The following is a 27,353-nucleotide window of genomic DNA, read 5'->3' as shown; positions in this document are numbered from 1 at the left end:
TGTGTGCCAGCGTGTTCTGAATGCGAGCGTAGGTGTGAGAGATCAACAAGACAGATATCTTGGCAAAGCTTCTTGCAAGGTCGACTCAGTATGGTCCGCGCACCTGCCTCGTTTAGAACTCCACATCCCACACGAGGCTGCCAACCTCATTTCGGTTGCAGTGTGTACAATCGCAGCCACGTCTAACGTGGGGCCTTGCTCAGCTGTCAACCCATGGCTGCATCGCGGCGAATATTTTCGAGTCTATTTTTTTGGACCTGTTTAATTCACCATTATTTTCTTCGTTGGCTCATCACGGCAAGGGAAAGAAACGCTCGCTGTGTGGCCGCGGCTGACGCGCCTCAACGAGGAAGCTTGAGACGACTTGCGGACTGAGCGACGAAAGCTTCTTTCTGCACCCTGCGACGAGTTCGAGATTCGGACCCTCTCACGACATCCTTTCCCTTCCCTTCCTTCCGCATGACCGACATCCAGCTCTTTTGCCCCTTATCGCCTTGACAATCACCAAGCTTTGCCCCCTTGAAATACCGAAACTCGCTAACCGTCGACGATTACTACAGAAGAACGTTCGTCACGTTGCACAGCAGCCCTTCATCGGCCCCCGAAGCAATTTCCTCGACCTCGGAATTGTCCGAAAACAGTCATTCACACGCCACAGAACGGACATTGCGCTTGACCGACAGACTCCTTCGACGCTCTTTTCACTCAGAGGCAAAGCATTGCCGGCCCACCGACGAGCACTTTCACATCTTCGCAGTACACCAGTCAGAGAAGCTAGGAAGAGTTTTGAAATAAGCTCAGCCCGGCACTTTTCGTTCTCACGCCCACCCGCACAGGTCAGCGGCCTTCCAACGAGTCGCTGGACAAAGCTCTGTGAATGACCTGCTCACCATTCGAAACCGCTTCATAGACTCCCGAAACTCCTTGGCTGCAGCGGTCGGGAGCGACTGCACAGGCTCACCGGCGGCAGAGAGACTCAAGCTTTGCGAAGCAACTTCGCTACGGCTCCGATCGGGAAACAGCGTAACGGGCTCTAGTCGAAGCAATCGACATTATTCATGTACCCTGTCGACTCGTCACTCGACAATGCAGAGAAATCAGCCAGCAATGTGAGCACACAAGCTCTACCTCGTACTTCCGGAGAGGATAGCGAGAATGGCGTGAACGGCAGCCACGCGGCGTCGAACGAGCGGCTTTCATCCGAAGCTGGACCCTCTCGACTATCGTCTGTCGGAAACGGACGCTCCGATTCGCCGCAGCCAACCGTCACGCCGAAACTGCCCACCAAACGAAGAAGGATCGACGCAGAGCTTGCCTTTTCCAGTCCAGGCCCAGCGTTTCAATTGCAGCAAAATGAGACGAGCGAAGAAGCTCAAGCCGACATTAACGATGGCTCCGGCAAGGCACGCCGTCCACGTCGCAGCACCACACTCACCAATGGCAACAGCAACGAATCGCGAAAGCGACGTACATCGACATCCGGCTCGAAGCGGGAAGAAGATGCGACCGGATCTATGAACCTTGCCGACTCAATATCATCAGTCAAATCCAAACTCAATAACGGTAAAGCAAGAGCCAAAGACACAAATGAAGGAGGCCCACGCCGATCGGTCCCCACCTCGGCGGTCAAAAGCGAGCCTGATCCTGATGAAGAGTCGGCAGCAATCTCCGAAGAGGAGGTCGTTGCGCCCACTTTGCAACACACTCGTCCGAGACCGCAAATCACACCACTGACTGCGCTCGACCCACAAGCTCCTCTGCCGGAGATTCTGCATCGCAGGAGGAGCGAAAGGATCGCTTTGGCGCAGTCCGACCTCGAAGACGTTCACGACGGTCACGACATGCTCGTCCGGGAGCTCTTTCACCTCACCAAGTTTGTCACCATGGTCGGCTATGACCCAGACATTGCGCGCACGGATCAAAGTGATGTATTCACCACCTTCAAGCATGCACACGATCTACGCTTCAGCCTCGACGATACCGATTCCGGAGCCGCGGCTGCTACGTCGGGGCGTGCCACTCGAAGAAGAGTCAACGCCAGACTCGAGAGCCTCTCTCTCAAGCGTCCAGAGCCTCCAAGCAGCCCAGTCACCCCCATTGCTTCCAAGCAGAAAGCTGACGGCAAGAGGTCTACCGGAGAAGGCAGCCGTGGCAGAAGATCGTCGAGCTTCATAGGTGCCCGATCACGCGCCAATGATGCGCATACATCCGAAAGCGAAGGGAGTGACGATGCCGATCACGGCAGCGAGGAGGACGGCGAAGGCGCGATAGACGGCGCATACAGCCGCAGCGAAAAGGGAAAAGGCAGAGCAACGGATTCTGGTTCAGTTCGGAAGGGAGCTGCGAAGCGAGCTCGTCTGTCTTCAGCATCACAGTCAAACCGCGTCAAGGCGGACGAGACCTCCTCCGACTCACCCGTCAAGCGCAGTGGAGCGCGAAAGAGCAAGGCATTGGACGAGCTCGACAGCTTCATCGTGCGACACCGGCCTCGTCAGCTGCCCAAAAACCTACCTCCATTGCACATCCTCGCTCACAATCAGGTTCCAGCACCCCGACGCTTCGGCGGCAACCTCGACGCTCTGTTAAACTCATTCAACTTGTTGCAGGACAGCGAAGGGCCTACCGAAGGTGACGATCTGCAGACGTACATCAAGCTCGATCAGAGATGGCGTGCCGGTCTGCCGATACATCCCGAAGCTGGCTCGACGACGCGCCACGTCGCCCATAAGGGAGTTCGCAACAAATCCCACCACGACCACATACTAGATGCTGTCGTTGCCAGCTACACTCAGATGCGTCAGTATTCTAGACTCAGGCAGCAGAACTCTCGCAAAGTGGCCCGCATGGTTGCTCAGCACTGGGAACGGCAGCTCGGCACCTCGGAGCGCGAGAAGAAGGCTGAAGAGAGGCGAGTCCGTGCCTTGGCCAAATGGACCCTCCGCGAGGTGCTCAAGCAGTGGCGTCTCGCCGTCAACGTGGTCCGAGCACGGAGGGCAGCGGCCGAGAAGGCGGAAAAGGAGAAGCTCGACAAGGAGCAGCTCAACGCCATCCTCGAACAGAGCACCGCCATGCTCAAGAAGCAGCACGAAGTCATGACGCGTGCCGATAGCTTGATCGACAGCGACGACGAGGCAAGCGACAGGACCAGCTACGGCAGCGACGGAGACACCGAGCACGAGGAATCCGAAGTCGACGATCAGGTCGACGGATCGATCCAACAAGAATCGATGCCCGTCTCGCGAGAGCCGTCTCTCGTGTCAACACCGGCTCCAGATGGAACGGACGATATCAGAGATCAGAAAACTAGCGCCGTCAGCGACGTGGCCGTCATCGCTAGGGAAGACACAGCCGACCTCGTCGAATCTGACACACAGCCTTCTCGAAGGCCCCAAAGACGGAGCGCTCGCAGCATTACAGGCAGATCGTTCACAGCAAAGGATTTCAGACTGGAAGCTGACGACGTCGAATTCGACGTCGCCGGCGACGATGGCGAGCAGGAAGACGCTGAACTCGAAAGGCAAATGTGGGAAGAGGACGAAGAGGACGATAGCGAAGACGCCGGGCTCGAAGCAGATGCCAACATACCCATCGAAGAGCTTCTCAAGAGATACGGCTATGGACAAAGTGCAGAAGATGGTACCGAAGACGACGAGGCTGGCGAGAATGCCGCCAACGACGATCGAGATGACGAAGCTGAAACGCACGCGGTCAAAGACGAGGAAGAGAACGCAGCAACTGAAGCTCCTATCGCGCTTGAGGACTTCAAAGAGCGAGAGGAACGTCCAGCAGAGGGCATCAGCGCGCGAAACAAATTGCTGGACGTCAACGAGGCTGCCGCTGAGACTGGCGTCGCTGAACAATCAGATGCATTGCTCGAAGACGACCATAGCGATTCAGAGTCAGCTGCCACAAGCGGCCGTCGTAGCAGCCGTCGCTCGATGACGCGTGCCTCTTCCATCGTCTCTTCGGACCGACATGCCGGTCGTTCACGTCAACCGTTCCTTCTGCGTGGACAGCTCCGACCTTACCAGCAAATTGGGTTCGAATGGCTAGCCAGCTTGTACGCGAATGGTGTCAACGGCATCCTCGCTGACGAGATGGGTCTCGGCAAGACCATCCAGACCATCTCGCTGCTTGCCCACCTCGCCTGTGACAAGGGCGTCTGGGGTCCCCATCTGGTCGTTGCGCCGACCAGTGTCATGCTCAACTGGGAGGTCGAGTTCAAAAAGTTCTTGCCCGGGTTCAAGATTCTCTCTTACTATGGCAATCAGAAGGAGCGCAAGGAAAAGAGGGTCGGCTGGAACACGGAGAACAGCTTCAACGTGTGCATCACCAGCTATCAACTCGTGCTCGCCGACCAGCATATCTTCCGACGAAAACCATGGGTTTACCTGGTGCTGGACGAGGCGCACCATATCAAGAATTTTCGCTCGCAACGATGGCAGACGTTGCTCGGGTTTAATTCGCAGCGAAGGCTGCTGCTGACTGGCACGCCGCTGCAGAACAATCTGATGGATCTATGGTCATTGATGTACTTTCTCATGCCAAATGGGGCTACCGAGCTACCGGGTGGTGGCGCTTTCGCCAACATGAAGGATTTTCAGGATTGGTTCTCGAACCCGCTCGACAAAGCCATCGAAGGTGGAACGAGCATGAACGACGAAACTCGCGCCATGGTACAGAAGCTTCACGCCGTCCTGCGACCTTACCTGCTGCGCCGTCTCAAGAGCGAAGTCGAAAAGGAGCTGCCGAGCAAGTACGAGCACGTCATCACCTGTCGTCTTTCGAAACGCCAGCGCTTCCTCTACAACGACTTCATGTCGCGTGCAAAGACCCGCGAGAGTCTGGCAAGCGGCAACTACCTCAGCATCATCAACTGCCTGATGCAGCTGCGCAAGGTATGCAACCATCCAGACCTGTTCGAGGTGCGACCGATCGTCACCAGTTTCGCCATGTCGAGATCGGTCGTTGCAGACTACGAGATCAAGGATCTTCTCGTTCGACGTCATCTACTGCAAGAGAATGTCTGGGGTCAGGTCGATTTAGACGTCACCAACTTTCGCATCACCAACGGCGAAGAGCATCTGACGGCGATCGAGTCGCGCGATCTGCGCAGGTTGAATGCTGCCAAGAAGCTGCCGCACTTTCGAGATGCGGTGCCGGATCCTCCAGAGCTCGATACGTGGACACTCGATGGGTTTGAGCGGACGCGAGGAGAGCGCAGGTTGGTGGGCCAGATGGAAAGGTGGAAGCACGTGGCCTACCTAAACCAGTATCGCTGCACCAAGCGGCCGGTATATGGATCCGGGTTGATCAAGATCCTCAGAGAGGCTGGCAAGGCAACACGATTGGAGCCTTTGGAACAGCACGAGTCCAATCGAAAGGGATTCCTGACTCGCTGCGATTCCCTGCTCCGCATCGTCCAGTCTCGTTCCACCCGTCGAGAGAATATGCAGCCCTACATCGATCGCTTTGCCTTTGTCACTCCACGGGCCGTCGCGGTCGACATGCCTCGTTGGGCACTGCCCGGCCTCGAACCCACACCCGACCTCGTGCAACCCTCCTTCGATACGGTCCACCCAGTCGCCGTCAAACTGCACATCGCCTTCCCGGACGCCTCACTCCTACAGTACGACTGTGGTAAGCTCCAGCAACTCGACATCCTGATGCGTCGACTCAAGGAGGGCAACCATCGAATCCTCATCTTCACGCAAATGACTCGCGTGCTCGACATCCTCGAGTCGTTCCTCAACAACCACGGATATCGCTACCTTCGACTCGACGGGGCTACCAAGGTGGAATCTCGACAGGCTCTGACGGAGAAATTCAACCGAGATCCACGCATAACGGCGTTCATCCTGTCGACTCGATCCGGCGGGTTGGGCATCAATCTGACTGGTGCGGATACGGTCTTGTTCTACGATCTCGATTGGAACGCTGCGATCGAGGCACAGTGTATGGATCGTGCGCATCGAATCGGTCAGACGCGAGACGTTCACATCTATCGCTTCGTCACCGAACATACGATCGAAGAGAACATGCTGCGCAAAGCGAACCAGAAGAGGTTGTTGGACAGCGTCGTGATTCAGGAGGGCGAATTCAACACGGATACGTTGGTGAAGAGGCTGGATTGGAGAGACATGCTGGATGACAGTGGTAAGATCGGCGACGTTGAAGTTGCGGTCGGAGAGGAAGCAGATGGAGTCGGGGCGAGGGATGTAGAAAGGGCATTCTTGGAAGCGGAGGATGAAGAGGATAGACAGGCAGCGCTGAAGGCGAGGGAAGAGATGTTTGTCGATGATGAGGAGTTTGACGAGCGTCAACAGCAGGGTAAGGAGACCAGCAAGGGTGATAGTGGTGAAGCTGCGCCAGTTGGAAATGATGCGAGAGGTGTGCTGGAGGGAAGCGTTCAGGTGGAAGAAACGGAGGGAGTAGAGGAAGGAGAGGAAGAGGAGGAAGAGGAAGGTGGAACCATCGACGATTATCTACTCGCCTTTGTCGAGCGCGATTGGGAGTTCTTCGCTTGATGTCGTCTCTCATGATCTGCCCTGTAAACACAATGATCTCGTTAATCTTACACACATCCCCATTCCATCACACGCAAGGAGTTCTCGCTTCGCGCATCGATTTCCATGGCAATTGCATGTGAGCGAGATCCGATGCTAAGACGTTACGCAGCGGTGTCCATCTCCACAGCATCCAGCGCTACAGTCTCGACCTTGACAACGCTCTCCGGCAACTCATCAATCGTTTTGTCCGAGAGCTGATCCACCTCGACCTCCTCTTCCTCCAACGGAGACGAGCTATCGAGCGCTAGATGAGGTGGTGAAGCCAAGCCTGACGTTTCCTCCTCTTCCACTGCTGTTTGCATCTCCGCCTTGACCGCTGGGCTTGCAGTTGTACCAGATTGAGGCGGGTAGAGCGAGCTCGAGTGTGGAATTGGGCGGTAGTGAGGGGAGGAGAAAGTGGATCGGCTTCTGTTCTGTGGTAGACCGACTGTGGGACGTGCGTGAGGTGAGGAGGCGACGCTTGAAGCGGCTCGACGGGCGGTGGCACTTTTGCTATTGCTTCGGCTGGTACTTCCGATGGGTCGGAGGACTTCGGGCGAGGTGGAAAAGTTGAGCAGTAGCGCTGCTGCGGATGCATCTGATGGATCGGCGGCAGAACCCTGACCTGCAGAATCGTCCCTATCCGACAACCCGGGCGTCTTTTGTGGAATGCTGCTGGTATCTCGCATTTCGGACTCCTCGCCATAGGTCGTTGGGAAAGAGAGTGTCGTCGATCTCGATCGTGCGCTGTTCGCCGCTACAGACGAAGGTGTGGCAGAAGAAGTTGGACAGGCGGACGGGTTGAATGGAGCAAAGTTGGGAGAAGTCAAGCTGAGCTGTTTGAACAAGAAACTGCTCGACTCGCGTCTAGCCGGTAAACCAGTGGGCAAAGGTAAAGCCGACGCGGGTAAGTTGGAGAACGGCAGACTCTGAGAGACTCTGCCTGTTGCTGTGGAGCTGCCACGCTTGGACATGCTGATGGCTGGATCGGGAAGCATGATGGGTGATTCGGCGGACAGACTCATCATAGGAGAAGTCACTGTGGTCGCCGGTGAGATGGTGCTGGGGCTGGGATGAATGAGCGAGAATGCGGGTGACACTTCGGCGCTGCCTCGACTGGAAGATGAGGAGTAGTTCGTGTCGGTGCGACGGTATCGACAGGGGACTACGAACGAATCAACCGTTGCGAGGGAGGATTGCGAGTGACTCGGGTTGTGGCGGGACTCGTGTGCACGGAAGCTGGCAGATGTCATGTGCTTCTTGTGTCGACGCTCGAGTGGTTCATCATCGTCCTCGTCATCTTCGTCTTCATCTGCAGCAACTGCCTCTTCTTCATCATCGCCTTCTGCAACATCATCTTCGATCTGATCCTCCTCCTCCTCCTCCTCTTCCTCTTCGTCTCCGTCCTCATCCTCGACACCGCTTTTGCTCGGCATTGCTTTGCCTTGCGATCCGCCCACGATCTCGCGCAAGTCGTCCTCCTCGAGCGTGCGTGCGTCGAGGCCACATCCAGGCTCGTCCTCGATCTTGGCATCTTGGCGGTAGCTACCGTCCTTGTTGCGAATACCGAAAGGATTATCCGCTGTCGGAATGTGTTCAGGATCTGAACCTGTTTGCAGCTTGTGGATGACACCTTTGAGCTCAAAGATGTAATTGATGGCATGCGTGAGCACTTCAAGCTTATGCAATCCGAGCTCTTCCTCCTTGTCTGCTCCAGCCGTCTTTTTGGTGTCGGGCTTCTTGCGGTTCCTCTTACGCTTCGGCTTTCCTGTAGCGGCATCGATATACGTCTTTGGTGCACCGCCAGCAGCGATGCGAGCCGCTTCGTCTTCCTCTTCCTGCTTCTGTCGACGTCGGTCTTCCAGCTCCTTGGAACATGCTGGTACGATCGAGCGGAGGGTTACGAGTCTGTCGTTGATTTTTTCGCGTCTGCGTCGCTCGATCTGACTGTGAGTCGCACGACGTTTGGAATCTCGAACGGCCTTCTTGGGTGGACTGACTGTCTCGCTGAGGTCTCCGATGACCGAGCCTGCTTTACTAGGCCCAGCAGGAGTAGATGGTTCGGAGAGGACGGTATTGAAGAAGCCTTTGTCGGGACCCGGGGCGGGAGGAGAGGTGGCCTTGTCGACGAGTAAGTGACGCAACACAGAGCCGTCCGGGCTGCGAGCAATGGACTCGACAAAGATGAGCTTGCCTTTCATCTGCTTGAAAGGAGGCGCAAAGTCGACGATCCATTTGACGAGCTCGGTCTTCATGCGCTTAGACTCCTTGTCCCCGCCTTGAGCTGAGCGTTCTCTACCGGAAGAGCTGAGAGCCACGAAGGCAATTGGCGTAGTGCCAGCGATTGAAAACTGGTGTGATGAGGATGTGACTACAGCTCCAGCTGGCTGAGGCACTCCGATGACCGAGCAGTCGCGAACGAGAGCATTGTCGTAGAGTCTACTCTCAATGTGCGAGGCGACAAGGGTCTCACCTTTGTACTCAAAGCGATCCGAGCTGGCGGCGGCGTCGGGAGCTACTGAGGAGTCAGGTCTTCCGAAGCCACTGGCGTGCGGATGGAGCTGATGCTGAGGATGGAGGTAGTCGTCGGCATAGCCTCTGTCGTAGCGTTGAGGGTCTACGCTAGGCGCCAAATGAGGGCGATAGGTGGAGTAGAGCATCTCGGCGTGGCGGTAGGATCAGCGTGTGCGGTAGCGCTAAAGTCGCGCTCGGGGCTGAGGCAGGAGCCGAACAGTGCAGCGTAGCTGCGAAACGACCAAGTGTCGGATGGGTCGAGCTAAGCCAGCCCAGATGGACCTAGGTAAAGATCTACAGAGGAGTCGGGTGACCCGTCAATGGTGATGGCTGTGACTGAAAGCTGACTATGAGACGCCTCGTTGTGATGGTTGTGTATTGTTGGGAGGAAGAAGAGGATCAGTTCACATCTGCTTGATTCCTGCTGGATGTCGGAAAGGATCCGAGGACAGGAAGGGCAAAGCCATGAACAAGTAAGTGCACACTCAAAAGACTTTCATCTGAGCGCAAGGCCAGCTGCGAGAGCAGTGCTCGATGGCAGTTGCGTTCACAGTCTGCAAAGGGAAGGCTGTCCGAAAGCTGTATCGTGGGAAAAGCGGACTGACTGCTTGTCGGCATTCAACCGGTGTCGTGTATTGCGTCTGTCAAAAGTTGCAGCCCCATTCGCAGTGTCCGACAGCGCAAAGTCGTTCTCATCTGCATTCTTGATCATGCGACCTTAGCACGCTCACCCTTGCAAAGCTCGGACCACGGCTCTGCTGACACAGGGAAAGAGAAGAAGGGCGAGCTCGCACCGAACGAGATGCCGAACTTCAGAACAACAATCGGACACTCGAACTGTGTCGTAAGAAGGTGTAGCTAGAGTCCTGCATGTATGAAAGAATGAGCAAAATGGACGTGTATGGGTCGCGCGATCTTGTCCACGTTCGTGCAGAGCGGAGCTTGCTGCAGGTTGAGCTAGACCCTTGACATGAAGGTGCGAACGTGGACACCTTGTTCCATTCCGAATTTCAACACGCATTTCACTCCAAACTGTATTCGCTATTTCAAATACCTTGTCTTCCTCCTGCTTGTGTGCTCGAGAGCGCAACAGGTCGAAGAGTGTCCCCTTCGACACACGACAGACCCTCAACGATACGCAGCGCTACGCAGCACTCGCTTACAGAGCAACACTCATGCCGCTGAGTTAGTTGAGATCGCACCGAAGGGATTTTGCAATTAGTGCCTCCGTGGCGATGGACCTCGGCTTGCAAACGTGCAGTCTGGAACACGCTTTGGGATTTGCCCAGAGGCAGCTGCTTTCGCCGTCGGCCAAATCGCGACCAAGGCGCAACCGGCCCACCCGAGACTTTCTTGGTCGGGCGGGATCGATCGTGTGACAGCTAGAGCGCAACCTCAGGATCACCCGATTCCAATGTACATCTCATCGAGGTACTTCGAGGATCGTCTGCACCCCGGCTTGAACTGCGCCGACTCTCAAAACACTATAAGTCTGACACGCTTCAAACGGATGAGCCGACTCCTAAACGAGCCGACTCCTAGAAGTGCCCTGAGGCCTCGTCAGAGACACTTGCGTAATTGTCCAGGTACGAGTTGGACTTTGACCCCTTGCGAGTTCCGCGTCACTCTGACTGGTCAACTGGATTGAGTTCGACGATACTACTTCGCCTATTGTGGGGATCAAAAGACGTCTGCTCCACACACCAGACCAGGCAATCGTGAGCTTCATGGTCCTAGGAATTCATTTCAGCGGGTGATGATGGATGAGTGCTGCGAACAAGCTCGGTGTGATCGGGCTGGACTCGGTTTGAGCAAATTGGATACGACCGAAGCTGAAGCTCGCACCATACTGGTCGCTCGAGCTGTTTATTGCTTCTTCTCCTCGGCAAGGTTAAGCTGTAATGGTAGGATGATGCAACGACAAAAACGACAATGTTGTCAGCATCATCATGTTGGACGCAAGTGATGTGAAGGCGTGCACAACGGCGCATAAAGCATGCAGCAGTCGCTCGGAGTATCAAGCGCAATGTCACAACAGATCCAGACTAGTCGGTCCGACGATCTCGCCTTTGTGAGAGAGAAACACCGAATCGATCCCACCTGAGAGCGGATGCGTCGTTCCGAGACAAGAGCTGGAATAGTGCATCGCATCCGATACTGCTAAACCCGGTGCCTTGGTCGGTTCTCGTGCTGGACCTTATAAGGTGGAGCCGATGTTGCAACTTCTACTGCCGTGTGTCACGCCTCCGTAGGCAATAGCATAACTTACGTTCTCGCTGGCCTGACCGTCCTTCCACTCCTGGTATCGGAGGGCCATGTAGCCTCGTCGCTCGGCAGAAGCACGCTCCTCCTCCTTGAGCGCCTGGCGGGTGGCACGCGCGCAGATGGCGGTGTACTTGTTGAAGCTGTTGAGAGTTGTGGTTGTATTGAACAGATGACGAGGACGTAGGGATGAAGCAAATTTAACGCCGTTCGTGATGCGATCGTGGAATGCCAATGAGCGAGTATGCGATGCAATGAAGGGCGATAGCGATGAGTATGCGAAGGAAGATCAACGAGCAACCGGAATAGAGGTCAATATACTGCAGATCATAGACATTGTCATCTAAGAGCGTCGATCCGTGCAGTCGAGTCGCTGCCGGGCTGCATGACGGCAAAGAGGCGGAACGTACGTGAAGTGAGCTCTCCAGGAAGCGGCGGACATTTTGAGTGTGGATTGATGACGTTCGAAGGGGAGGTGAATATACAATGTAGGGAAGCAAGAAGGATCGAAGCAGTGGAGTCGAGATCAACAAAACCTCGAATTTGCGACCGTTGCTGCCGGCGCTCGACTCTGTCTTTCTTCTCGGTCCATCGTGGCTTTCGGAAGCGATCATCTCTGCGCCCACGCCTGCGTCTGCAATTCGGGAAAAAGGCACAGCGCGGACGGACGTCGTCGGATTCTGCGTTCTTTTTCGCACGAGACCCAATTCCAAGTTTTCCGTTCTGTCGATCTTGGATCTAACACATTTTTCCACCTCTGCACGGTCCGCTTACCACATGCTTTGTGTCAATGTGCGAAAGAACGTTCGACGTTTCGATTCGAGCTCGAGCCTGTCACATGCATGGAGAGCGGTGCGTAGATTACCAAGAACGAGGAAGACAATGACGATGATGCAGGTGCTGTGATACTTCTGCAAGCAGGCTCCGTGGCGCATCAGCGGAGTGAGCGTGGTCGCTTGGCATAGGCTAGGAAGAGCCAACCGGCGATCATCGACAGGCCACCGATGGGAGTGATGGGACCGAGCACCTTTCGGATCGGGTTGTCGGGCTTGGTGAGGCAAAGTCCGTAGATCGAGCCGCTGAAGAAGGTGATGCCCGTAGCAAATGCGTAGCCTGCTGCGACCACCGGACCGGTTTGAGGAAGGCCGACAGTGTAGAGGAGCGCCAAGCTGTGCAGAAGCTGGTACTGCGTGGCCGTGGTCCAGGCACCCATCTCTGTCGATAAGGTCATGTTGGGTTGTAGTTCGATGCGAATGCATACGAGAGGTCAGTACGATTCACTACCGATGTTTCTGTGTTTACATCGCCAGCCTGATCGGATCAGACTTACGGTAGGCGTTGAGCTTGCTCTTCATGGCGTGAGCCCCGATGGCGCCGAGGCCGACGCCGACAGCACCCGAGAGACCAGCGAACACACCAAGTTGATTGTAGACCATAGTGAATAGAGTGCTTTGTGAGCAAGGGGCTAGGAGACGACAAGGAAGCTGAATGTGTTGGAAAAGCTATAGACGAAGACGTGACGCAAAGAACCAGTTTTGGGTGGAGGCAGCATTGCCGCGGAAGCATGGCGCACAGATCGCAATCGGGCTGATCGGTCGAGGGCATCGACCATAGCGGAGACGCGAGAAGTGGGTGTGATACTGCTTCAAGCTTGCGCGTTGCAGTGTGATGCGGAATGAACTTCATTGTTGTCATGCGGGCTCGGGCCTCGCCAAAGAGAGCCAATCTGCAAACAACACAAGGCTTCGTGTCTCAGACAAACGTCACGAGAACGGAACTAATCTTGGAGTAAGAGGAATCGGCAGGATTAGACAGGATCGGGTGCTGAGTGCAAAAATCGAGCTTTTGCTGAAAATTGATTCGGTTGGAATTCTTCTTGTTTTTGAGCACACGATGAATCGCGCTTTTGTCCATCTCATCCTCCTCATCCTCGTTCATTCTCATCCTCATCTTCACCTTTGCTTCCTCTCGTCTCCTTCGTTGGCTCAGCGCGTCAACTGCGGTCGTCAACCGGCCTGCTACTCGGGTGCAAGCCGACTGCTTTCACCCTGTGACTCATTCTTGCTCACGTCGAGCACTCCTGCCAGCTGAATCATCCCACCCATCACTTGACGGCTGTTCCGCTTCGGTTGGACCGGGACAAAGTCGACTTCATTTGCAGGCACTTTTCAACAATCACACAAAGCGCAAGTGTAGAATTTGATAGCTCACCATGGACTTTCCGTCGCAGTATCCAGAGTCCCCCGCCAAACCTCTGGCTGGCCCAGCACGTGCGCGTGTGCTAGCCCGTCAGAATCGCACAACGACACTCAAGCCGTACGCAAGAAGACAGTCGTCGGGACTTACCGCTTCTGGCTCCGTCACTTCTCTTCACACCGAAACCGACTCACCTGTACGCACTCCTTCGACACCGAACACCAAAACACTCGCACCACTTTCGACACAGCCCGCGCGCTCCGCCTTTTCTCCGCTCCGTGCAGCCGCTGCGCCCATCGCTTTGCTTGGCAGCGTGCGCAAGATGGTGACAAAGCCATTGTCATGGCTCACCAGCGTCGCTTCCTCCGTAGAGCCCGAGCTCGGAATCCCGACATCCTCGAGCACCAACTCGCTCTCGTCCATCGCACGCAAACGAGCAGCTGCTCAGGCTTCACTCAAATCCGGTAACAACGATTCCAGCTACGAGAGGGATGCCCCCACTCGCGCTGCTAGGGCCGTTGGCGAGCGTCTGGCCGCAGGTCTTCTGTCTCGCTCCAATCTCCACGATGACGAAGAGAGTCAGCTGCGTCCACCCACTTCCACCCTTTCATCTTCCAGGTCAATGTCACGCCTTGCTCCCGCACCGGCACCTGCACGTGCCACACGCCACCAATCTCCGTTCATCCAGGAGACTCCCATCGCTGGACCTTCTGCTCCGTCGCGGTCGAGCGACAAGCCGACCATGTGGAGCAGCCGCTCATCTAAGCGCACGCTCGAAGTTGGCGCCCGTCCCGTCGACGACGACAAATCCATCGATGCCATGAGCGACGTAAGCAGGACGTCACCCTCTCGATCCCACGCTCACCATTCAAGAAGTCAGCACGCCCTTCGAAGCCCTCGTTCTCAGATGCTCGGTTACCGCGGCTCCTCACTTCGGCCCGACGATGCCATGTCCGAATCTGGCTCCACCTCATTAAGCCATTCGCACTCGTTCAGCGCATTCGGCTACGGCAACGAGATCCGCTACACCGACAGCGCATTCGGGTTGCCTCCGTCCAGCTCGCCCTTCCAGCTTTCTTCGCGTAACACTCTCGGCCACCGCACGCGCGCTCCCTTCAGCTCTGGTCTCTTCACCGAGACTGGCACGCCCGGCCGCACCTCTCGCGCTGGCAGCGTCAGCATTCGTGGCGCGTCACCGGCACCTTCAGCTGGCTATTCTCCAGCCCGTCATCGCGAGGGCACACCGCAGCGACGCAATTGGAATGGCGTCAACCTGGCAGCCCCGTCTGTGCCATCTGTAGGCGACGAAATGATGCGAGAGTACCTCGCTTCTCGTACCCTGCCTGGCATCAACCCGAGTGTTCGGCGCAATCTCGGCTTGTCCGCGGACGAGCCAATGATCACCTCTTCCTCCGTGGCAGGCGGTAGCGTCATCGACGAAACGGAATCCGTAACGCCAAGTCGTCTCGGTAAGCGCGACATTGACATGAGTGTCGACGGTGATTCGGAAAGGCTTGGCGCCGCCGGCACGCCATCCAAACGTCGCATGGTCTGGCATCCCGAGCTCGGCTTTATCAGTCACGAAGAGCTCAAAGCCCGCGAGCCGAAGCTGCCGTCGCCCAAGAACGAAGCCGAACGTCTCCTCAATGTCCTCGAGACTCTACGCAAACCAACATCGTCGAGAGGAGCTGCTCAGGCAAAGGGGCCATCTGCTCAAATACACGTTCCAGCTCCCATCTCGGACCTTCCTTCCGCCAAGACCGCGAGATCGCAAGAGGGTAAGCAGACCATCGGCGTTGCTCCTTACACAAGATACTTGCGCAAAGCGAAGACGGTTCAGTCAGTCGACCAGCAAGGTGGTATGAGGGCTAAATTGAAGAAGGTGCAACGCGCAAACGTCATGGAAGTCGATGATGCGGCGACAGAGGACTCGGCTGCTTCCGAGAACGAAGACGCGAACTCAGATGATGATGAAGAGCAAGAGGAAAAGGAAGAAGAGGAGGAAGAAGAGGAGGATGAGCCAGCACCGCCCCAACCGGAACCGGTTCGACGATCGCGACGCCTCCAACACCAAGCTCCTAACCCGGAAGAAGTCGTTCAAACCCCTGTCAAGCAGGTCGCCAAGCCCGCTCGCGCTACCCAGCTCAAGTCGGCTTTGAAGGCCACGCCACTCCGAGCTGCTGCCCAACCTCAAGCTACTCCTGCCAAAGCTGCAGCTGAGACGCCCAGGCCAGCTTCCCACCGCATTCCTCTCTCTGCCGCCACCAAAGCGCCATCCAGCATTGTCAAGAAGGACAACTTCGTTGTGAAAACGTCCAGCGACCCTACTGCGCCTAGAGAGAGAAGTTCACTCCGTCAGGGCGCCGCAAAAACCTCTCGTACTCATCAGAGCTCTGGCAAGTTCAGTGCTTGGGACGACGATGAAGAGGAAGAGGATCTGCCCGAGGCTGGCGACCTTGCCAAGATCAAGTTGCCCACCAACATGTTCCCTTCTGGCTTCTCGTTCGGCAGCTCAGCAGCAACCGAAACCGCCACAACGTCCGAGGCGACCTCCTCCGAAGCCACCTCGAAGTCTGTTGACTCGGCTCAGTCGAGCTCGGGTGGCTCTCTGCTGAGCCGCCTTGGAGGCTTCGATTCTTCTTCCCCTTCGAGCCAGAAGAGCGAAGCGCCGAAATCAGCGGCCCAAGTACCATCGTTCTCTTTCTCTGCCCCTTCCAAGGACGCCCCAGACGCATTGCCAAAGTTCAGTTTCGGAAACAGTGCTTCCAATGCTACTTCGAAGGAAGGAGATAGCTCGTCCAAGAAATCTGCTGCGCCTCCCGCCTCCGACTTCTTTAGCAAGCCTGCCGAGCCCGCATCCAAGTCGCTCGACGAGGCCAAGAAGGACGGACCTGTGCCCAACTTTTTCGGCAGCACAATGAAGAAATTCGAGAGCAGACCCGCCGGCGCGCCTACTGCCCCTACCGCAGCCGGAGGCTTTTCTTTTGGTGCTCCTGCAGCTTCAGGCAAGCCTAACGATGACGCTGCTTCAAGCAAGCCTGCCTCATTCAGCTTTGGTGCCCCGAAACCAAATGACGAGTCTGCCTCCTCTCCCGTCACAACCAGCAACACCTTCGGGTCCTTTGGCGCCAAACCAACGCAGTCTACAGAGAGGAAGGCCGAGTCGGCAGCAGCCACCACTCCCTCTTTCTTCGGCTCTTCGTCCGCTGCATTGTCTGCCAGTGGCTTCAGCTTTGGTGCTCCGTCGACACCCACCGCTACCACCGGATCCAAGCGAGGAGCGGATGACGAAGACGAACCAGCCGCTAAGAAGAGCATGCCTAGCTTCTCGTTTGGGGCTCCTGCTGCTGCTGCTGCTGCTGCTGCTGCTACTCCGACTGCATCTAAGCCGGCCGGCAGCGGCTTCAACTTTGGCGCTCCTGCAGCAGGAAGTGGCGAGAAGAAGGACGATGCCGCGACGGCAGGGATGCCGAACTTCTTCGGCGCAAAGGGAAATGATACCGCCAAGCCGGCTGTTTCGACAACCAGTGGCGGATTCTCGTTTGGCAAAGCTGCTTCGGAGAACGCCTCTGGTGGATTTGGTGCGTCCAAACCTGCTGATTCGGCTTCGTCAGGTGGATTTACCTTTGGCAGTTCGAAACCAGCGTCGAGTGAAGCACCCAAGCCAGCTTCAACGAGCAGTTTCACTTTCGGTGCTCCCAGCACCAACACTAGCGCCGGTAGCAGTCCAGCACCGGAGAGCAAACCTGCAGCATCTGCTTCGACGTTTACGTTCGGTGCTCCGCAGTCTGCCTCTTCGGTTGCTACAGCGGCCGCCTCGCCAGCGACGTCTGCTCCGGCATCGGGAGCGACCACCCCCAACGGCACCTTCACATTAGGTGCTCCAGCTGGCAAGACAGATGCCTCAGCGACGAGCAAACCCGCGAGCAGCGGCTTTTCGTTCGGAACACCTGCAGCCGGCGGCGCCAGCAGCGGATTCGGCAGTGGTACCACCAGCACCAGCGGATTCGGCGGGTTCGGGGCAAAGCCCGCCGCTGGCACTGCCGCAACCGGATCAGAGATGATGGACGACTCACCTCAGAGGAATCTCTCCGCTACACCGTCCGCGCCGAGTTTCACGTTTGGCTCTGCTACGCCTTCTACCACTCCGGCTAAGCCTGCTGGGATGTCGTTCACGTTCGGCCCCCCTTCCGCGTCGTCCACAGCCGCCCCTGCTTCTGGTGCGCCTGCTGCGTCGCCGTCGACGTTCACGTTCGGAGCACCGTCTAACAACGCTGATGCCAGCAATGGGGGGTTCAGATTTGGGTCTCCTGCACCGGCGACTTCGTCAGCACCGAGCGGCGGAGGATTCACGTTCGGTAGCGCTACAGGAAGCACGACTCCGGGGGTAGGGTCTGCACCGGCGTCGCCCTTTTTGGCGCCGACGGGTGCACCTACGACTCCGGGTGGATCGCCGTTCCAGTTCGGCTCCGCTGCGCCGGCGGGTTCTCCGGCGCCGTTTCAATTCGGTGCGCCTGCACCGCAGAGTGGGTTCGGGTTTGGTGGCGCAGGTGCTGCTCCAACCACTCCTGGATTTGGATCGCAGCCTTCCGCTCCTGGGTTTGGAGCTCCCGCAGCAGCACCAGGAGGAGGATTTGGTGGTGCACCAACCACCCCAACCGCGCCAACGCCAGGAGGAGCAAGCTTCTCGTTCGGAGCAACACCAAACGGCATGTCCGGATTGCCCCAGCTGCCGCAGATGCAGGCTCAACCTGGATTGTTCAGCATGGGTGCGCCGCCGAGCGGTGGTGCAGGTGGGTCGCCGGCTACGCCGGGCGGTAGACAGATCAAGCCGCTGCGCCAGAGGAGGCGTTAGAATTCGAGCGTAGGCGGAGAGAATGGACGGGATCGTGGATTGGAGCAACACACCGTGGTTGTTCAATCAAAAAGCATTGTTTTGTCTCAAAGAGGTCCGACTGTCGGACATTGTTGTGTGCAATGAGTGTGCGTGTGCTGGGTGTCTGCTGGTCAAAGATTTGAGTTGGGGGATGCAAGTGATTCTTCCTTCTTCGACGATCGGACAGCACAGAGGTTCGGTCTTGTCACACATCAGACCTTGCAATAAGAGTTGGGAATGCGATCATTCAATTCATGAGTGGATGTCCATCTGCTCGTGTACAACAGACGTGTACGGATTTCGTTAACAAAGTCATCAATCACCTACCATACGTAGCGCTTCCACCGCCAACGCCTTCATACGCAAATGTCCTCCTGCCACCTACCCCATCCTGCACATTCATCCTCGCCGACTGGAACCCTCTCCCCGCAAACGGTGAAGCCTGTGCATCCGCGGCCAACCCCGCATACTGCATACCGGGAGAGCTCATCCGCGAATCCACGTTGTACGGCTGCGCTCCTCCGCTAGCACCAGGCATGTCTCGTCCAGCGGCTTGCTTTCGACTCGCCCAGAAACTCGTCAATCCTGCACCCATCGCCAGCAACAGCGTGAATAGGATCGATGGCAACAACGTCGATAGTGGTGGACGAGGGGGCAGGCTTGAACTGGCTCTAGGTTTCGGCTCGGATTCGGCAAAAATCTTGGTAATGGAAGGAGGCGTGATGGTGTGTGCAATGGTGGTGGTGGCGGAGAAAGCCATTCGTGCGGGCCAGAGGAATGCGTGACCAGCCGCGAGCACTGGTCCTCGTCTTTCTGATTCGTATGCTTTTGAAGAGGCGGTGGAGGAAGCCTCGCGTGGAGAACGTGGTTTGGACGTTGTCTCGTTTCCCTTGCTGTCAGTCGACACTTGACCAGGGCCCAGCATCCAATCCAATGTCTTTTCGAGCCTCTGCTTTGTCCTTCCAGCCGCAGCGCCAACCTTTTGCGTCCGCGTACTCACGTCGTCCCATGCAGTCAGCATATAGCTGGCACACAAGAAGGCGGCTAGCGACAGCAATGTGATGCTCGAGATGCTCAAGAACAGCGTCATGTGGAACACCGGTCGTAGAGGAGCTGACAGCTGACGAGTCAGTGTCAGCGCGAGATTGCCTGCGGAAGCTAGCTGCTTGTGGGCGACTTGAAGGCTTTCGAGAAGCACCGCGTCGGGAATGGAGCTCGCCCGTCGGTGGTGACTGGACGAGGAAGCAGCAGAGGTTGACGATGCGGCGCCATGCTGGAGCGGCGAATCTCCGCGGATCGAGCCGCGTCGGCTGCTGGGGAGCGAAAAGCTGGTGGTACGACGTCCAGTGGTGCGAACTCCTTGACGCGCTCGTCGCGTGCTGTTGGATCGATGCGGCAGCGAGTCGAAGGGGCTGCTGGTATCGAAGCTGAACGCCGATTGGCTCGAAGTCAACGGCTCGGTGTCATCGTGAACGCTGGCTCGGCGAGGCAGCTCAGAAGCTTGATCAAAGCTGACGTGTCGATCGCGACGATTGGCCGGGCTGGTGTAGCCATCCGTGGCATCCGAGCCGATGAAGCAAGGCGGTTGATCCGGTCGGTCGAAGTGCGAACGGAGGATCGTCGGTGGCGACGGAGCCTTGTTCGAGGACGACGACGTCGAAGTCCTCACGGTTGTTCTAGTGGTGCTGGTCTTCCGTACTCGCTGCGTTGTAGTGGTACTAAACTTCATCGAGTCTGCTCCGTCGTCCGAGCTGAGGTCTGGTGTATCTGAGACGTAAGGTTGTGCCAACCTTGTCCTGTTTTGATCGTTGGCGATGCTTGTCCAGCTGGCCGAGTCCCCAGGGTTGGAGCCGGCTAGCTGACCGAGATGCATTGCCGACTGCGAAACTGGAAGACGGTAAGCAGACGACGCGGCGAAGGATGACGAGTGCGTAGATGCAAAGATGGTAGACGCCATGCCGTCTTCGCTCATGACGCGCATCCTCCGACCGCTCATGCTGCGAGAGAAGCTGTGACTTGGTTCGAATGCTTCTGTGTTTTGGAAACCGGACCAGCTCGTCGACGAGACCATCTCGGGACTGTTACCCATGGTTTTGACACCAGATCTCCTCAGCGTTGAGCCACATTCCTCGCCAGTTGGAAAAGCGAAACGAATGTGGTTCTGTGGGGTGTGTTGACCGGTCGAGGTGCCGCCAAATTCGTCACTGGACACTTCGGCGCTGGATTCCGATTGACTCACTGTTCCGCAAGTGGAAGACGCCAGGTCGCGAGAGCGATGACTCGACTTCAATGCTGAGCGAGGCAGAGTGGCTGCCGAGCCAGCTTGGAAAGAAGATCTCCTGCTCGATGTGGCGGTCGATGATTCGGATTGAGTGTGCTGACGCTTCTCGGTAGGCAGTCCAGACAGCCTCTTCCAAGCGCTTCGCTCCGAAGGCGTGGCATTGGCAAGAGCCGGGTTGTTGCGTCGACGAGAGCTGCTCGAGGAGCGTTGCGCCTTGCGAAGTCGCTCCGCAAGCTGACCAGGAGGCAGGACATGCTCCCACCACTCTTGTGAGTGAGGGTCGCGAGTTGGCACGGAGCCTGAACTCATGGTCCTGAAACTTGTGGAAGCGGGGCTGAATTGTCGACTCAGCTCTGCAGAGGCGGCGTATGAGCTGCGCCAAGTGCTGGATGATGGCTCAGGGGAGAGCCAAGGCGTTGACGATGCAGAGCTGCTGGATGAATGCGGCCGTACAGTTGCTGCTAGAGCCATGATGGCGATGCTGAGACAAGTAGCTCGACAATTGTGTTGATGCCAGTGTTGTGGCAAGACCCTCGTCAGAAGAGACTCGACGCTAGCTGTTGTCTCTAGCTTGAGCGGCAGAGATCGTCTATCCGCGAATCGCAATCGGAGCAGCCGTCAGAATGGCCTGCGTGAATGACGATGACGTGACCAACGCGAATGTAGATGATGATGCTCTCGCTGGAGTATCGTCGATAAGGAGGTTGAGCTTGAGCTTGGACAGGTCAAGTTTTGTGGTAGGTCAATTGCAAGCACAACAGTCAAGAGCTGGAGATGGCAAAGTCGGAGGAGAGGCGAAGTCTGAGGCTGAGTAACAGACGCTAAGCTGAGCTAGAGGTGGACTGCCTGCCGGAGCGTTCCGAACACCCTCTTCGGCTTAGCCGTATGTAGTGTGAGCTTAGATAGGCGGAGAATGGGATTTCCGCATGAACAGCCGGGTGCGCTGAGATGAAAGAGGCGTGAGCGCGGCTTCCGAGGAAGGGGCCAAGAGGATCGTAAAGAGGCGTGCGGAGTTGTCAAGCGAGAGGACTGCCAGGACTGCCAGCTGTCAATATGAAGTGCAGAAGCGGGAGCCGTGGTGCGTGAGTGCAGGAGCGCTGCAGTGTTGAGGTGTGTTCGGAAAAGAGCGGAAGGAAACGAGTCAGGTCGTGCGCAAAGTTGATGAGCTGTTTGGTCGGATGGTATACGTTAAGGTCAGGCTGCAGAACAGGAGCACTAAGATCCCAGCTGATGACGTTGACGGGCGACCAGCGTGGTGGTAACGAAACCGGTGTTTGGGCCTATGTTGATCGCCGTACCACAAGTTGGTCTAAGGTTCGGCAAGGGTGGCGAGCAGGCGGGTTGGACAGGGCGGGTCGTGTGCAGGACTGTCGTGAAGAGAGAATTCTAAGCTGATCTGAACCCTCGGGAATGATCGAGGAGGAGCAGCCGGTGGAAGGAGCGAGACGAGGTTGTGAAACGGCAACGAGGACCCCGAGGTGGTGACCAGCAGTTACGAGTCCCGGGTGAAGAGTCAGTCAAACGAGCCCCGCTGTAGTCGGCGAAGAGGGTCGGGGAGCATGTTGCCCTAGTGTAAGCATAGGAAGGGCCCGGGACGTCAGGAGTAGCTTAAACCGAACTGTGCGCTCGAGGAGTCAAGCTTGGCAGCCCGACATTTTCACGAGGAGGAGCAGGCAGAATTAAGCACGAAAACGCTTCTCGCCTGCGCCGCTCGCCGCCACTTCCAAACAAGTTGACGTGATACAGCCGGATCGTTTCGGTTCGTGCTGTGCCTTCGCATCGCATCACATCACAAACAAGGCCAGGCTGTTCCGAAGTCAGCCATGTCATCGTAACAAACAATCTCTTGGCCGAGCGCCTGGTCTCTTCTTGGCAGTCAGCCTTGGAGCAAATTCTCGCTTCCTCCGTTGTACTTCAACGAAACAAGTCGTGAAACGTACAAAGCATGCAACTCTCTGCTGACCTGCAGCCGGTGGGGTGCAGGCCGAGCGCAGGGTATTGCATGGGGAGGGTTCAAGGGCAAGGCAAGCCAACTCGGATCCCGAGGTCGGGACAAGAGCCATGCATGTAGCCACGGCAGCTCGCCTGCGAGATTCGGGCCAAGGGATTTTTCCAACCCGTTGCCATTCTTCGTTGAGAAACGAACGGGCTTTGCGTTAGACGCAGGGTAGACATCTTTTTCCAAATGTCAGAATATCTTGACGGGACGGCGAAGAGGAAAATCAAGGCACAGACACGCGCGTTGCCTCTTTTCACGCTTCTTCTTCTTCTTGAAACGGGACGGGTCACTGCTGCCACGCTGCAGGTCGCAGGTCGCTAGACGGTCATTTGCATTCATCGGAAAAAAATCTATCGCTAAAATAAAAAAACTGAATTTTCCGAAACAGGACTTATCACATTGTGAAGGCTAGAAAAACAGCGTTTGCCGGATTGACCGATACTCGAGAGGAGAGAGAGTGAGTGAAGTTGGTGATGAAGGCTTGTTAGCACGTTCCTGCCCGCGCCATCCGAAAAGCTGACAACGCAATCGACCGCGATCCCTGGTATTCACCATGACGGCCTCATCGGTTGTCGGAGATCCCGTTACCCCTTCGGCATGTTCACCCTATCTCGATGGCTAGCAGCGTCGTGCTCTATCTCGAGCGCAGCTCGTTCAGGGTTACATATCACAAAAGGTGGCCTGCCGGAGAAATGCATCAAACTGATTGTGGAAAGATAAGGAATCACAGTCTAGCGCCGGCAGGACCCTGAGCCGGCAATTGGCTCTCACAAGCAGCGCTTATTTTTCTGAGACACTTCTTGTACCGGAGAGAAGGCGAAGAACAGCACGCATCTCAAGTTCTATTTACAGTATCGAGCGAAATTTCTCCGAGCAAGAAGCGCTGGCTCGCTCTTTTCCTGCTGCCAACCCATGCATCGTCCTTATCAGGCTCGTCGTTGGTCTGACTCAAGCTCAAAATGATACATCCTCACATGCCTTCCTCGGACCTCTAAATCTTCCTTTCTGCCTTGGGGACGTTGATCGTGGTCACGGAGCGACTCGTGGCTGGAAAAGTTAGGCTTGCTGAGAGGGCGGAGTTGCAAACCGATGCAGAGGTCGCTTGTGAAAGGTACGACGTGCAGACAAGTTTCCACTTCTGCACGCTGTTCGCCCCTCACACAAGTTGCACTCTTCCGCGATCAAGCTCGAAATTTCACCGACAATCGCCGTCCGTTTTGCACGTTGTTCGACTTCTTATTCCTACCAACCCGAGTCTAGCCGAGGTCAGGACCTCAAAACAAATCCATGCGCGCCTCCCTCTGACTTGTTCGCACCGCTTTTCTGCGGTGCTTCGGCGGTGCTGACAACCTTATTGACACGAGATCGGTCCGGATACCTCGCTTGTCGGTCGGAGCGAAGCGCAAGACCGAGAGGGGAGCATTGCGCAAGAAACCTAGGCAACGCATTGCGCACCAGGTCGGTTCTTGGTTCCCGTAGTTGTACTTCTACGACAACCATCGACTGTGGGCAGGTAGGCAAGGCAGTGGCAATACAGACTTTGCTGGATGTTATTCCATGCGTAAGAAATGGCCATTCTGGCTGGCGCGCACATTTTGAGGGAAAGGGAGAAGCATGACATCTTTGCTTGCACGGCCAAGCCCCTTGGATTCAACGCTTTGATCGCGATACCCACGCCGCGAATTCTTCCGATTTCGGTGTCTTTTTCCTTTTGGCATCCGACCCAGATCTTCGGTTGATATGTATTGGCAACGCATGAGTTGCCTCCTATCGGAACCACGCTGGTTTCACTGTTCGTCCGCTCGCTTCGTTCGGTCACTAGGCAGGCAGGAATGTGGCTTGTACTACTCGAAGGGGTCTGGAAGGGCTTCTTCCGACACAAGTCCGCAGGACCTCTGAACTCGGCCTTCGCACTGTCGGCGGGCATCGCCTGTGGTGGATGGACACCTCCGGTAAACCATCACTCAATCTCGTTTCTCACGCTAGGAGCGCAAGTGGGAGAGATCTGCCAAGATCGCGAGCACGCAGGCGCTTGACAGGCTGGCCCTAGTCGCGATCGCAGGACAACCGGAATGGATCTGACACGTTTTGATCCCTTCCGACAGGGAGCCCCACGATGGAGCCCCGAGGAGGAGCGGTCCGTGGTTATCGATCAAGACGCCACGATCTGTGTAGGCATCATGGTTACGTCTCGGCACGTTGCATGAAAGCAACGTGTGGGTTTTGGTTGGCCGACAAAGCATGACAGACCGCGATCGATATCATGACTGCTATTTGTGCAAACATGAAATCTCACATTGAAACGCAAAAAATTCGCCGAGCCCCATCTCGTCAGATATCGCGATGGAGACCCACCCGATCTATTGTATCAGTTCGATACGGCAGCCAAAGACTCGGCGCTATCATGCTGGCACACACAGCAACCGACATGAGGATGATGGATATCGTGTTCGAATCGAAATGTAAAGACAGTGGAGGAAATCTTTGTTGAAAGCAGAATGAAGGGACACGAACCTTCTCGCCAGCCTTGGCTGCTGCCCGTAGCACCACCGTCTTTCCCCCCCCCCCACTTCTTTACATCTCGACATTGTAGTCGTACCTATAACACATCCTTCCACCCCATCCGCCACTCTCGTGATCCAACAGTTCTTCGACCGTGACATTCTCTGCCAGCGGTTCGAAGTTGATCACATCCTCCTTCTTGGCCGTCCAGGCGGGTTTCTTCCCATCCTTCTGCTGCTCCTTCGGTCCATGAAAGCTATCCTTGTTCTTCACGCTCTTCTTCTGCCAAGCGTCGAAAATGTTATCCACTCCTCCATGATGCGTATGGAAGACCATATCGTTCGGGCTGCTGCTCAACCAAGCCAAATTTCCACCTACACACGTGTGCATCGATAGATGGGTCGAGATCTCGAGCGCACTGGAGAAGTCGAAGAATTTCCCATCGTCATGCGTTCTACCGAGATTCGCGACGAAATCCTTGTTGATGAAGGTGGTGCAGTTGGAACCGAAGTGCGGGGAGGGGGAGGATACGTCGAGGTTGTTGAACTGTCGACAGAGACGATGACGAAAGGGAGCGTTGAAAAAATGTTCTGATAGAGCTCCATCCGTTACAGCTAGACCGGTCTTCCAAGGACAGTCGTTGTTATCACCCTTTCCGTCTGTTCCAAGACCGATGTTGGGATCCGAGCTGAAAACGGCGTTGGTCGAAGGATCGTCGGATGTCTTGGTCCAATCCACCCAAGGTAGTCCCAGTGGGAAACCGCATAGGTTGAGATCGCGTTCGACAATCGCGGTAAACCCGCGATGGAACAGCGTAAAGTAGGCGGTGAAGTGGACGTATTTGACCATGCGGATGTGCAGGAGCGTCCAGTCGTCCGCCGCGTTCCAGCCGGGTGTCGTGGTGTGGAAGCGGGAGGGTTTGGAACGGACGCATTTGATGGCGTTGATGAAGGAGAGCTTTTCGGATCTTGTGAGGGAGGAGTATTCTTTGCGGATGAGCGGATGGGTGCAGTTGGAAGGGGTGGTGGCGAAGGTTGTGGGTGTGTTGCTCATGGCGTTGTTGGGGAGGGCAGCAGCCCCGGCAGCAGCGAGAGTTGGAGCTTTCGGATCGGCGGGAGCGTTTGGAGTGTTGGGATCGACGGCAGCGGTTGGATTGACTGGCGCGTTCGGATCGACAGGAGCCTTTGGAGCGTTGGAATCGACCGCGGCACTTGGATCAACAGCAGAACCACCAGGGCCGGCAGGATTCTTCGCACCAGCAGTAGCACTAGTCGGATCGACCGCAACAGGCAAAGCAGGCTTGTCACCCACCTGCTGGTCCGCACCGGCACTCTTTGGCATGTTGACACCCTGCGGATCGTTTTCCAACGCAGGAGCTACCGATTTTTCATCTGGTCCCAATCCCGGCGCCAACGTCTGACCATCTTGAGCTCCAGGCTTGGCATCAACTCCCGTGTCTAACGAGGGAAGCGAGCCACCTTGACCAGCTTCACTCGGCCCCGGGTTGAGAGCGGCACCTTGACCAGGGTTGACAGCGGCGTCTTGACCAGGATTGAGCGCGGCACTTTGACCAGGATCGATCATCTGAGCATCGTTCCTACCCACACCCTGCGGCGGACGTAGTGGTGAATCACCGGCACCTGTGCCTAGTTGCTTGAACCCCAAACCACCAAACATCTTCGGCAACACCCTTGGCAATCCGCCTACTTGAGTTTGACCCTGTTCCACGCCGTTCCCTGGCTGAGGTTCAGCCTCACGAGTGCGCATGACGTCGATCTGCAACTTCTTTGCGCACTTTCTCAACTTTCTACTCTGCCTATCCACTCGGTCCTTTGCCGTTTGCGCGGATCCTTCGACCGGGTTCCACGTATCGCCTCCGGCGGAATCGTGACCTTCGAAACCCCATTCCTTGGGCGGGAGCTGGGACCAGACCTTATCGTCGGAGGGGTTCGGATTGGTCTCGAGCAAGGATTGGACGGCGGCGCGGTCGGCGTGGAGAAGCTCGTTGCGGCCGAGGCAGCGGAGGAGGTGTTGCGTGCGGGAGGCGGGGTCGAGGATCGAGGAGTGAGAGGCGAGGATCGGGAAAGCGGCTAGGAGGATGGTGCACAAGAGGAGGAGTGAGGGGTGGAGGAGGTTCATGGCTGTGTAATTCCAGCTGAGTTGCTGGAAAAGAAG

At 56.5% G+C, this 27,353-nt stretch overlaps 7 protein-coding genes across 7 annotated transcripts; 2 read left to right on the top strand and 5 right to left on the bottom strand.

Moving 5' to 3' along the window:
- Positions 1 to 1,058: 1,058 nt before the first annotated feature.
- PHSY_005333 (hypothetical protein) lies at positions 1,059 to 6,527 on the top strand (the record flags this gene model as incomplete). The annotated part of the gene is made up of 1 exon (XM_012335943.1): positions 1,059 to 6,527. One exon carries the CDS (start codon positions 1,059 to 1,061, stop codon positions 6,525 to 6,527), a length of 5,469 nt encoding a protein of 1,822 aa, XP_012191333.1.
- A 143-nt stretch (positions 6,528 to 6,670) lies between these two features.
- Positions 6,671 to 9,774, bottom strand: PHSY_005332 (hypothetical protein; the record flags this gene model as incomplete). Its single annotated transcript, XM_012335942.1, has 2 exons — positions 6,671 to 9,170; positions 9,668 to 9,774. The coding sequence occupies 2 exons, from the start codon at positions 9,772 to 9,774 to the stop codon at positions 6,671 to 6,673; spliced, it is 2,607 nt and encodes an 868-aa protein (XP_012191332.1).
- Positions 9,775 to 12,258: 2,484 nt separating this feature from the next.
- Positions 12,259 to 12,679, bottom strand: PHSY_005331 (hypothetical protein; the record flags this gene model as incomplete). Its single annotated transcript, XM_012335941.1, has 2 exons — positions 12,259 to 12,539; positions 12,655 to 12,679. 2 exons carry the CDS (start codon positions 12,677 to 12,679, stop codon positions 12,259 to 12,261), a joined length of 306 nt encoding a protein of 101 aa, XP_012191331.1.
- Positions 12,680 to 13,536: 857 nt separating this feature from the next.
- PHSY_005330 (essential component of the nuclear pore complex) lies at positions 13,537 to 17,675 on the top strand (the record flags this gene model as incomplete). The annotated part of the gene is made up of 2 exons (XM_012335940.1): positions 13,537 to 17,134; positions 17,308 to 17,675. 2 exons carry the CDS (start codon positions 13,537 to 13,539, stop codon positions 17,673 to 17,675), a joined length of 3,966 nt encoding a protein of 1,321 aa, XP_012191330.1.
- Positions 17,676 to 17,953: 278 nt separating this feature from the next.
- On the bottom strand, positions 17,954 to 20,986 carry PHSY_005329 (hypothetical protein; the record flags this gene model as incomplete). Its single annotated transcript, XM_012335939.1, has 2 exons — positions 17,954 to 18,115; positions 18,782 to 20,986. 2 exons carry the CDS (start codon positions 20,984 to 20,986, stop codon positions 17,954 to 17,956), a joined length of 2,367 nt encoding a protein of 788 aa, XP_012191329.1.
- Positions 20,987 to 24,111: 3,125 nt separating this feature from the next.
- Positions 24,112 to 24,603, bottom strand: PHSY_005328 (hypothetical protein; the record flags this gene model as incomplete). Its single annotated transcript, XM_012335938.1, has 1 exon — positions 24,112 to 24,603. The coding sequence occupies one exon, from the start codon at positions 24,601 to 24,603 to the stop codon at positions 24,112 to 24,114; it is 492 nt and encodes a 163-aa protein (XP_012191328.1).
- A 647-nt stretch (positions 24,604 to 25,250) lies between these two features.
- Positions 25,251 to 27,317, bottom strand: PHSY_005327 (tyrosinase; the record flags this gene model as incomplete). Its single annotated transcript, XM_012335937.1, has 1 exon — positions 25,251 to 27,317. The coding sequence occupies one exon, from the start codon at positions 27,315 to 27,317 to the stop codon at positions 25,251 to 25,253; it is 2,067 nt and encodes a 688-aa protein (XP_012191327.1).
- Positions 27,318 to 27,353: the final 36 nt, after the last annotated feature.

Source organism: Pseudozyma hubeiensis, assembly GCF_000403515.1.
Source record: "Pseudozyma hubeiensis SY62 DNA, scaffold: PHS48, whole genome shotgun sequence".
Lineage (NCBI taxonomy): Eukaryota > Fungi > Basidiomycota > Ustilaginomycetes > Ustilaginales > Ustilaginaceae > Pseudozyma > Pseudozyma hubeiensis.
This window is presented reverse-complemented; position numbering and strand designations above follow the sequence as displayed.